Below are 12615 nucleotides of genomic sequence, written 5' to 3'. Positions count from 1 at the left end.
ATTTCTGCATAATTAGCAGCCAAACCTTCAGTTACCAAGACCCAAATTCTGGAACATTTCTTCCTTCCCCCGCCCCCCAAAAGTATTCCATCTTTAACACACATCTTAAAACCTAACTTTTTATTCTATCTTCTAGTCACTATCATTAATATCTCCTTATGTGGTTCACTGTCAAACTTTGTTTCATAACATTTTTGTGAAGCACTTTGGGATAATTTGCTCCATTAAAGGTACAATATAAATGCAAAGCAGTAATTGTATCTTAAATAGTCGTCTAAATATATTTTAATAATACCTGGAAGTATTGACACTTGATGTTTTATTTCTTATGAAGAGTGCATACCACATTCATGACAATGCATATATCACAACTGTCCTTTCATCCAGATGTATGAAGAAATTATGAAAGCACTTGAACAAGCTGCAAAGGATGATTCTACACTGACTGTAATGACAGGTATACTTTGTGTTCATTTACAATGTTTTTCCCATGCCATTAAGTTCTCTTGTGTACTAAATCTCCAGAGTGTGACCACACCTTCACTATTGCTAACTATAAACAAAGATAAAATGTACTTTATGCAGACTGATTTGACTCTTTCCTCAGAGAAAAGGTGATTGGGTTCAAACCCCATTCCAGTGTTTGAACATGTCATCCAAGCTGTAGTGAAAAGATAATAAAGCATGTCATAATGTGCTGTCTTTCTGATGATTTATGAAATAGTACCATAGGAGGCAGCTTTAAAGAACAGAAAATTTCTTGCATTGTCTTTGTCAACATGTAATCCCTCAATCCAATATCATAAAAGCAGATCATCCAGTCACTTAGCTAATTGCATTATGTGGAAACTTGATATGCTTAATTTGGTCACTAGGTTTGCTTGTGTGACTAACTTTGTTTTGGATTTGGAAAATTTTCTGAGCCATAAAAGTTGCTTGTGTCTTGTTTCTTTCTTTATCCATGAAATTCCAGCTAGAGGTGTGTGGAGCCTGTCATAGGAATTTGGGTCAACCAACGGTTCCATGTGCAATTCCAGCCAGTGGCCTTTTGCTGTAAACATCATTGATGTTGAGGTCAGAATCAGGATCATTTTGATTATCCACACAGAATTGCACAGCACAGAAATTAAGCAAAAGCAATGTAGTCTGGATTCTGGAAATCTGAAATGGCGACAAAAATAGAAACTCAGCAAGTCAAGTAGCACTTGAGGATGGAAACAGGGTTAGTATTTCAGGTCAATTTCAGCAGAGCTAGCCATATGGTCCAACAGGCTTACATCACTATTTATGTTCTATGCAGGGGTGTTCCATTAACATATTCTTCTGTTTCTCTGTTCTTTGTATACTTGCACAATTATGGTTTATGATAGATGGATAAGTAGATTTTTATTGATATAAGATATTGTCTTTTAATACTGAATGTGGTTAAGGCAACAAAACAGTGAAGATGGCTAGCTTCCATGGAACCAATTCTCAACATCGGCTAGCAAAACAACAAAAAAAAGAGCATTCATTATGTTTGCTATGGGTCTCTCAACTTTGCAGGAACTATCTGCCAGAAGTAATAACTAGCAATTTATTAGTCATTTGGTATCAAACAATTGGGACCAGCCCTATATGAAGGACTCTGTAGGGCCTTATAAAGAATGAAATTTTCTGTCATTACTTAAAAGATCAACAACATGAAAGGGGGAGAAGCCTCTTGATATGAAGAGTTCCCACATATCTGACAACAGGTGGTTTGCATCTTTGCATTTAGTACACATTATACCTCTGCCAGAATGGCAGTTGTAGATTCCATTTGTGATCTTCTGACCAGGTTTGAATTTATACCATTGCCATTGGTGAAATTAGTTTGGGCTGTTATGATACACTCTATGGTCAGTGAGATTTGAACCCAGACCTTCTAGTCCAGAGGTAGGGATGCTACCAAGACACCACTAGAAACATCAAATTATACCATTGCAAGACTCATACTTGCAAGACTAAATTTGGTCATTCTATACTTAATTATAAATTGTAGACATTTTATGACAAAAGGCTCTCCTGCATACAGTACGTGCCAGTACGTGGACTGTCCTACTACAGAAAGACAGTGCTGGTTGAAATCCTAGAGGATGAAACTGGTCAAGTAGTTGAAGTTTCAGTGAACGAGCATTTTGGGGATAGTGATCATAACTGTGTAAGTTTCAAAGTCATTATGGAAAGGAATAAGGGCAGTGCAGAAGTTAAGTCCAAATTTGTGGAATGATGATTTCAATATCTTCAGACAGGATCTGGCAAACAATGATTACTTGCTTTTGAAAGTAGTATTCAGGACTGGCATACGAGTTTAGGAGAGCAAGGAAGGACCATGAAATATCCTGGCAGACAGGATCAAAAAAAATCTCAAGGCTTTTATAAGAGGTATTGGATGTTTTAGCAGGTTTACAGATGCATAAATCCCTCGGACTTGATTAAATGTATCCCAGTCTGGTATAGGAGGCAAGAGAGAAGATTGCTTGGGCTGTAGCAGATATATATAATAGTTCACTGGCCACAGGCAAAGTACCAGATGACTGGAGGATAGTTAATGTGCTTCCTTTGATCAAGAAGAGCAGCAGGGATAGGCCAGATAATTACAGATATAGAACATAGAACAGTACAACACAGGAACAGGCTCTTCTATGCCGACCATGATGCCATTCTAAACTAATCTCATCTGCCTGCACATAACATATCCCTCTATTCTGCCTGTTTATGTGTCTGTCTAAATGTGTCTTGCATTGCTATTAGATCTGCTTCTCCCACCTCCCCAGCAGCAAATTTCAGGCGTCATCCATATCAAAAAACCTGCCTTGCCCATCTTCTTTAAACTTGTCCCCTTTCATATTAAACCTATGTACCCTAGTATTTGACGTTTCTACCCTGGCTAAAAGACTCCGATTATGCCTCTCATAATTCTATCAGGCTCCAATCCAAGATTGTCCAACCTCTTTTTATACCTAGCACACTCCAATCCAGGCTACATCCTGGAAAATCTCTTTTGCACACTCTCCAAAGCTTCCACATCATTCCTCTAACGTGGTGGTCAGACTTGCACACCATACTCTAAATGTGGTCTTATGCAGTTGCAACATATCTTGCCAACTTTTATACTCAGTGCACCGACCAATGGAGGCAATCGTGCTGTATGTCTCCTTTACCACTTCATCCACTTGTGTTGCTACTTTCAGGGAGCTATGGACTATGCACCCCAAGATTCCTCTATGTATCAATGCTTCTAAGGGTCTGTACATTGACTGCATGCTTTCCTCTTGCATTTGACCTCGCAAAATGCATCACCAAATTATTGGAAAAAATTCTGAAGGGCAGGATTAATCAGCACTTGGAAAGGCAGAGAGTGATCAGGGATAGACAATATGGATTTGTTAGAGGGAGATACTATGTGACTTAATTTATTTGAGTTATTTTCAAAAGGTGACTAAATATATTAATGAGAGTAGGAAAGTTAATGTGGTTTACATGGACTTCTGTAACCCTTTGACAAGGAAGCTTAGTCCAAAAGGTAAGAGTCATGGGATCCAAGGCAAGTTAGGAAACTGGATGCGAAATTAGCTTACATGGAGTAAAGGGTAATGGCAGAAGATTGTTTTTTTGTAATTAGAAGCTTGTGACCAGCGGTGTACCACAAAAATCTGGTACTGGAGCAGAAGAGGCTATAGAATTATGTGAGGCATAGACAGGGAATATATCATGAGAATCTCTTCCCCATGAAAGATGCCTCTAAGACTAAAGGGCGTAAGGTGAGGACTACCTGGTTTAGAGGAGCTCTGAGAAAAATGCTTTTCACCCAGAGGGTGGTAGATATTTGGAAGGTGCTGTCTGAGAGGGTTGTGGAGACAAGTACTCTCTCAACATTTAAAAAGTATCTAAATACCTACTTAAAATGCTAGGCATAGTAGACTGTGGACCAGATGCAGGTAAATGGGATAAGTAGTTTGGTAAAAACCGAAAGAACTGTGGATACTGTAAATCAGAAACAAAAACAGAAATTGCTGGAAACATTCAGCAGGTCTGGTTGCATCTGTAGAGAGAAATCAGAGTTAACATTTTGGGTCCAGTGACCCTTCCTCAGAACTACCGAAGTAATTTGGTGTTTTGTTGGTTGGCTAGACGTGGTAGACCCAAGGGCATGTTTCTACGCCATGCGACTTTGACTAATTGGCATGTGATTCTCATTCATCTTGCCTTTCTTAAATTATAGTGGCAGGTGCAAATTTTCAGTTTAAAAGAACAGTTTTCAAATTGGGAGAATTTTCAGAGATTGCAATTTGGCTGTTTGCTTTGTTCTCACCAATTCCTTTAAACCCTTGATTAGAAACCATCTTGTCCTGAGGGTATATCGCTCTTCACGCTGTTATTTTCTTAATTACTGTTATTTTACTTGTGTTAATTTTAATAATCCCTGTCCTTTGTTCAATATTTGTTGCCTTTAGATACCTGCCAATCTATACTTATCCTCTTTTGTATATCAGGATGCATAATTATTATTTAATATTTGATTTGATTTATTATTGTCACATGCACTGAGATATAGTGAAAGGTATTATTTTGCATGTTTTTGCTACCAGACAAATCTTACCTTACATAAGTACATCAGAGTTAATAGAACAGAATGCGGCATATAGTGTTACAGCTACAGAGAAGATCAACTCTAATATATGAAAGATCCATTCATAAATCTGATGACAGCAGGGAAGAAGCTATTGGTACATGTTTTCTAACTTTTGTGTCTTCTCCCTGATGGAGGAGGGTGGAAGAGAGTAAAACCGGATGGGAGGGGTCTTTGATTATGTTGGCTGCTTACCCAAGACAGTGGGAAGTGTAGATGCAATCAAGGGAAGAAAGGCTGGTTTTTGTGATGGACTGGGCTGCGATACCACAACTCTCTGTAATTTCTTTCATCTTGAGCAGAGCAGTTTCCACACCAAGCTGTGATACATCCGAATAGAATGCTTTTGTGGTACATCTATAAATATTGGTAAGAATCATTGTGGACATGCCAAAGTTCCTTAGCCTTTTGATGTGGGAGTGCTTTCTTTACTGTAACATCGACGTGGGTGGACTAGGATAGATCATTTGTGATATTTATTTGTAGGAACTTGAAGCTCTTGACTATCTCCACCTCAGCATCATTGATACAGACAGGGGTATGTCTTCCACTAGGCTTCCTGAAGTCAATGACCATCAGTTTTGCTAACATTGAGGGAGAGATTGTTGTCTTTACGCTATGCTACTAAGATCTCTTTCCTTTGCTCTATCTCATTATTGTTTAAGGTTCGACCGACTAGGGTGGTGTCATCAGCAATTTGTAAATTGAGTTAGACCTGAATTTGGCCACACAATCATGAGTATATAACGAGTCAAGAGTGTGTTGCTGGAAAAGCACATCAGGTCAGGCAACATCCGAGGAGCAGAAGAATTGAAGAATTGACATTTCAGGCATAAGCCCTTCATCAGGAATCTTTTCCAGCAACACACTCTTGACTCTAATCTCCAGCATCTGCAGTCCTCACTTTCTCCTCCATGAATGTATAAGGAGTACAGTACGTGTCTGATTACGCAGCCTTGCGGGGCACTAGTGTTGAGGATTACTGTGGAGGAGGTGTTGTCGCTTATCCTTACTGATTGCGGTTTGTGGGTCAGGAAGTTGCAGAGGGAAGGAGCAGAGTCCTAGGTCTCAGAGTTTGGAGATGAATTTTGTTGAAATTATGGTTTTGAAGGAGGGGTTAAAGCAAATAAATAGTAGTTTGACATAGATATCCTTGTTGTCCAGATGTTGTATTATGTTCACCATTTCCTTATTTTTTTCATTTACAATAGCACTTGTAAGTTCTTGTGGAATCACTGTTGCTCCTGATCACCCTCTTTTTCCTAATACAGCTGCAAAAATAATTGTAGTGATACTGATATTCTTGCAAACTTTTGTCATACAGTTGGTTTTGCTATAACACGATTGAAGAATTTAGACCATGTTTTGTAAAATGCAAACATTTGTTACATGTATTGGCTGTAATGCAATTCTGGGTCCCTTTGGTTTAAATGGTGCTGCTATTACACGATTTTCTTATAACACGGGATTGCGCGGGAACAGAACTATCTCATTACATCAGAACAGATTGTACTCACTTTTGTTTTGTTTACTGTTTTGTCAGCTGTGTTGTTCAAAGTTTCTCTCCAAGTCACCAGAATCTGTTAGTTTTTGTATTTCTGTCTGCCCTTTCTTTCAGTATTAATGTTGTCCATCACCCTTTTTGTAATACGTGAATTAGTTGAACTCTTTACCCTTGGGGATATAAACTGGTTCTGTGTTACATATATTTTTTTGAGCACCTCTCAATGATCTTTTGTTTATTTGCCCTTAACAGATTTGACAAGTTCACACTAGATAATGTCTCATTCCATTGAAATCAGTGTTACATAAAATCTTAAGAACCTTAGCAACTGTTCCTATTTCTTCCTTTCAAACAGAGCATTCAAGTATCATGTTTTGATTGCTACAGATAAACATCCCCTTATTGGTTTCAGAGCATACTGTTGCAGAAAACTATTCTGAACATATCAGACATTTATTGCATGCTTATCTAAACTCTATATTTATATATTATGCCAAATCACAGATGTCCACATTCTTCACATGATATCTTCTCATTAATTAAGGACTTTCATCATTAATCACTAAGACCACTGTTGCCACAGTCAATCCAATTCTGTGAATGAACTGGAACTCACTGACATTATATTTCTCTCAGTAATGACTACCATGTCTTTACCATAAATAGATCACAATTTAGCATCTGTGTAGTAATTAAGATGTTGGGAAACTTGTTGATTCTCACGATTCTGCCCTTGCAGGAAAACAATAAACCCAATCCTCATGTTTCCATTATGTGCACATAACATGAGAATCGGTGTGCCTTTAAACATGGTTTTACTTGTTATAAGAAAATAAAATAACTGGACCAAGTGCTGGCAAGTGGGACTAGATTAGGTTAGGATATCTGGTAGCATGGACAAGTTAGATCGAAGGGTCTGTTTCTGTGCTGTATATCTTTGACTCTATAAATCTATTCCCTGACTTGTACAAAATCTGTTGTAAGAACATGACTCCAGTTAATTTAACATCATGTTGGCGATGACATAAACAGTTATTGGCACAAGACCTATTGTGCCTGGGAGTGAGATCCACTGTTCAGAGGTCAGATGGATCATCATAAAAATATTTCCTGCTCTATTTTGAATGGTTGCCCGTTACATTCATCATTAAGTTATAAGCAGTAAGAATTGCCCTTTGTAGTAATATAAATTTTATTCCACTGTTTATTGAATGAAAGTATAGTCAGTGTTTAGTAACATTTGATGATACCAGCTTCTGATTCCCAAGTCCTGTACCTTAGGGTATGCTTACGATTCAAAAGCTTTCAAGAATCCAAGTTCTCCAATTACTTAAATGGGTCTATTGAGATGATTACATTCAGCACTATATACCTTTAATTTCATGATAGATTACCTATGAGCCTTCCTCCACCATGTTTGTATTGCCATGTCACAAACCTCAATCTTTATCAATTCCAAATTTATCATTTGTAGCGGGTGCTCTTGCGGTGCAGTGGTAGTATCTCCACCTATGACACAGGAGACCCAGGTTCAATGTCCCACCTGCTCCAGAGGTATATAGTAACTTCTCTGAACAGGTTGAATAGAAAATATCTGCAATTATAACTTGAAGCTTTTGTGGCATGGTGATAATGTCCTTACCTCATAACTGAGGAGAGCTGGGATCACCTGCTCCAGAGGTGTGTAAGAACATCTCTGAATGTGTTTTACTTCATCCTGTTCAGGGATGTACTGATATACCTCTGAACAGATAGGACTTTATTCTGGGTCCTCTGGCTTAGGGGTTGGGACATTCCCACTTTTAGTTCTGAGGAAGGGTCACTAAATCAGAAACATTAACGCTGATTTCTCTTCACAGATGCTGCCAGATCAGCTGAGCTTTTCCAGGAATTTTTGGTTTTATTACCACTTCATAAGAGTCCTGTTAATAACATCACTGAACAGACAGATTAGAAAATATCTGCATTCTAATTGGTATGCACATACTATTTTGCTCTGTGGTCAATCAAGTTCTTTCTAATTCCCTAGAAGTTTTTTTTTATGTTCCTATATACATTTTTAAGTACCAATTCTTGTGCATGCAAGTTTAATTTCAGCCTGTTTGCATGCCATATTATTATTCCTACCTTGTTGACATCAGATATGGTGACTTGAGTTCTCACCAGGTTCTTTTCTCATGCATAACAAGCAAACCTTCACTCTGAGTAAAATTAGGACAATGTCAAAATAATCTGAAAAATGTACCTTGAAGTCAAAAATCAAAGCATGTATTCTCTTCAATTTTATGTGCAGGATTTTTAAATACATGCCCACATTAGGTCAAATAATGCTGATTATATTTAAGAAAGGTGGTAAGAAAAAGCCAGGGAACTATAGACTGGTGAACCTGACATCAGTGGTGGGTAAGTTGGAGAGAATCCCTTCGGACAGGATTTGCATGTATTTGGAAAGGCAAGGATTGATTAGGGACAGTGAACATGGCTTTGTGCATCGGAAATCATCGCTGCAAATGTGTTGCTGGTCAAAGCACAGCAGGTTAGGCAGCATCTCAGGAATAGAGAATTCGACGTTTCGAGCATAAGCCTCTTCATCATCGGAAATCATGTCTCAGTAACTTGACTGAGTTTTTTGAAGAAGTAACAAAGAGGATTGGTGAGGACAGAGTAGTGGATGTGATCTTTATGGACTTTAGTAAGGAGTTCAGCAAGAATTCTTGTGATAGACTGGTTAGCAAGGTAGATTACATGGAAATAGAGGGAGAAATAGCTGTTTCTAGTTCACAGGTAGAAAACAGAGGGTGGTGCAGGGTTGCTTTTCAAACTAGAGGCCTGTGACCAGTGGTGTGCCACAAAGATCAGTGCTGGGTCCACTGCTTTTCGTCATTTATATAATTGATTTGGATGTGAACATAGGAGGTATAGTTAGTAAGTTTGCTGTTGACTCCAAAATTGGAGGTATAGTGGACAGTGAAAAAGGTTACTTCTGAGTATAGTGGGATCTTGATCAAGTAGGCCAGTGGGCTGAGGAGTGGCATATGGAGTTTAGTTTAGGTAAATGTGTGGTGCTGCATTTTGGAAAGGCAAGTCAGGGCAGCATTTATACACTCAAGGTCCTGGGGAGTGTTGCTGGAATGCAGGTTCATGGTTCCTCAAAAGTGGAGTCACTGGTAGATAGGATAGTGAAGAAGATGTTTGGTATGCTTTCCTTTATTGGTCAGAGCATTGAGTATAGGAGTTGGGAGGTCATGTTGCGGCTGTACAGGACATTGGGTAGACCACTTTTGGAATATTGTGTGCCATTGTGGTCTTCCTCATATAGGAAGGATGTTGTGAAACTTGAAAGGGTTCAGAAAAGATTTACAAGGATGTTTCCAGGGTTAGAGGTTTGAGCTATAGGGAGAAGCTGAATAGGCTGGGGCTGTTTCCCTGGAGCATCGGCAGCTGAGGGATGACTTTATAGAGGTTTATAAAATCACAAGGGATATGGATAGGGTAAATAAACAAGATGTTTTCCCCAGGGTGGGGGTGAGTCCAGAACTAGAGGGCATAGGTTTATAGTGAGAGGGGAAAGATTTAAAAAGTACCCAAGGGGCAACCTTTTCACACAGATGGTGCATGTATGGAATGAGCTGCCAGAAGAAGTGGTGGAGGCTGGTACAATTACAACATTTAAAAGGCATCTGGATGGGTATATAAATAGGAATGGTTTGGAGGGATATGGGCCAAGTACTAGCAAATGGGACTAAATTAATTTAAGAGATATCTGGCCTCCATGGTTGAGTTGGACTGAAGGGGCTGTTTCCGTGTTGTACATCTCTATGGCCCAATGCATAGCAGATGCCTTGCCCCCCGCTGAATTAACCCAAAACTGCTAGATTCACAGAGTCTTCCTCCTAGCAAATACTATAACCAATCAGTGGCTACATTCATAATACAGTAAATTTTAAACCAGTTCATGAAAGAGTTAAACAAGTAAATCTTGTCTTTTTTTGCAGTATCTTTGTGGCACTTTTAAATAGTAGAATTTTTTTATGTGTTTGAACAAATACTTACTGGTTGTGGACACATCTTGATTACGTAACTTCATAATCTAATGGATTTGTATCTTGTCTCTGAATTGCAGCAGATATAATCAAAACTCTATACAATGTAAGTTCAATTCTCATATATCTCATATTTTAAAAATCACAGCCTTGACATAGTGTCTATCAGTTATAAGTACCATGGATACAGTTAATTATACTACTTTAAAGGACTGTCAGAAATTCCGGGGTGGAGGAGCACTGCAAATGAGTGCCTTCTAAATTGTCTTTAGTTGATTACATTGTTGATTGATTGGATGATACTGTTTACTTGTGTCAATTTTCTCTAATAGCTCGTCATGAAGAATAAACAGTCTCATCCTTCTTTATTTTCAGCCTTTATGCCTCACTATTGTTCCTGGAAAGTGGGAACAATAATATTCGAAACACTTCAGACAGATGAATGCTTCAGTTAAATATGAAGTAGAATGCCACCCTTCACAATACTTCTCATAGTTTATTCATGCAAGTCCTCAAGCTTAAAGGTCATCCATTTGAAATGGACGTCCAGGATTGTTAGGAAATTAGTTATCATAGTAAATAAGAATTGAGAGTTGTGCATGGTTTCCACACACACTAACACACACATGTTAATGCATGTGATACTGTGGAGCGGTTCAGAGAAACGCTGACGGCAAGTAATGTTATTTCATATGTTGTCCACATGCTGTGAGTTGATTCACAATGCCATTAGGGAGGGAGTTCCAGGAGAGGTAGCGTCCGAGGAGCAGGAAAATTGACATTTTGGGCAAAAGCCCTTCATCGATTTTCCTGCTCCTCAGATGCTGCCTGACCTGCTGTGCTTTTCCAGCACCACACTCTCGACTCTAATCTCCAGATCTGGAATCCTCACTTTTGCCCAGGGAGTTCCAGGAGTTTGACCAAGAAACAGTGAAGGAATGGCAATACATTTCCAAGTCAGGATGTTGAGTTGCTTGGAGGGGAACTCTTGGGTGGTGGTGTTCCCAGATATCTGCTGCAAGTGCTAGGTCAGGAGTTAAGTTACTCTGGCATTTGCTTTTTGTGAAAATATAGATTATGGTTCATGGTTTTAGGCAATTGTTTCAGTTTTAGGAGTCACACATTTAACTGTAGAAAATGGGATTAGTACAACTGAAGCACGTGTAAGTCTAATATACTTTAGGCAAAATGCCCCCCAACATTTTTAGAGGTTAGCAGCCACATATGGGGTGAACCTTACAATATTTTTGGCTAAGTGTCAGTTCTGTCGAATCTTTTGGAGAATTTCTCGTCATGAGGACCTAGCAAGATCTCTTGTCATATCTTATCAAACTCATCTCATTAACAACTTACTCTGCCCCTACGGGGGCCCCCCACACCTAATGTTAGCCCCCACTGTTCGCGGAACAAATCTCCACTGCTGGCATATTCCAGAAATGCCCAGCAATATCTTTGTGTGCTTGGGCCTATATCCGCTCTATTACTCCAGAACTGTTCTGCACAGTTTTGAACATTTTACTGGACATGGCAGATGAGGGAAATTTGGTACGGTCCTGCTAGATGGGGTGGTGGTGCATAGCTAAGACTTCCCTTTCCCCTCAGTACCAGCAGGGGAGCCACAACACCAGAGTATGCCAACCTGGTCCACGTTTGCCAACGAGGTTACTACAGTCTCAGCTATTTGAAAGAAATACAACAATGCAGGAAGACAGACAATTACCTTCTCCATTCCACAAAATTAAGAGCCACCATCTTCTCTTCAATACCTTACACTCGTTCTATCTTTGTTACTGTAACCACCTCCCAGTAAGGCTAATGTAAGCACTCTCACTATTGCCTGCGACATCTTCCCTCTCTCAGTCAGAAACGTAGAGCATGGAAATAGACTCAGTCCAACTTGTCCATGCCAACCAGATATCCTAAATTAGTCTAGCCCCATTTGCCAGCACTTGGCCCATATTCCTCTAAACCCTTCCTATTCATATACCCAACCACGTGCCTTTAAAATCTTGTAATTGTACCAGCTTCCACCACTACCTCTGGCAGCTCATTCCATACATCCACCACCCTCTGCATGAAAATGTTGCCCCTTAGGTCTCCTTTAAATCTTTACCCTCTCACCCTAAACCTATGCCCTCTAGTTCTGGACTCCCGTATTGCAGGGAAAAGACCTTGTCTATTTACCCTATCCTGCCCCTCATGATTTTATAAACTTCTATAAGATCACACCTCAGCCTCCAATGCTCCAGGAAAAACAACCCCAGCCTATTCAATCTCATCAAGGAGAAAGTGAGGTCTGCAGATGCTGGAGATCAGAGCTGAAAATGTGTTGGTGGAAAAGCGCAGCAGGTCAGGCAGCATCCAAGGAACAGGAGAATCGACGTTTCGGGCATAAGCCCTTCTTCAGTATTCAA

General features: G+C 39.4%; 1 protein-coding gene across 1 annotated transcript in view; it reads left to right on the top strand.

Moving 5' to 3' along the window:
* eci2 (enoyl-CoA delta isomerase 2) overlaps positions 1–12615 on the top strand; it is a 175381-nt gene that overhangs the window by 130714 nt on the left and 32052 nt on the right. The window contains exon 5 of the mRNA XM_060849955.1: positions 388–457. Coding sequence (XP_060705938.1) covers positions 388–457 — 70 coding nt within the window. The remainder of the gene's footprint in view (positions 1–387; positions 458–12615) is intronic.

Source organism: Hemiscyllium ocellatum, chromosome 34 (assembly GCF_020745735.1).
Source record: "Hemiscyllium ocellatum isolate sHemOce1 chromosome 34, sHemOce1.pat.X.cur, whole genome shotgun sequence".
Classification (NCBI taxonomy): domain Eukaryota; kingdom Metazoa; phylum Chordata; class Chondrichthyes; order Orectolobiformes; family Hemiscylliidae; genus Hemiscyllium; species Hemiscyllium ocellatum.
This window is presented reverse-complemented; position numbering and strand designations above follow the sequence as displayed.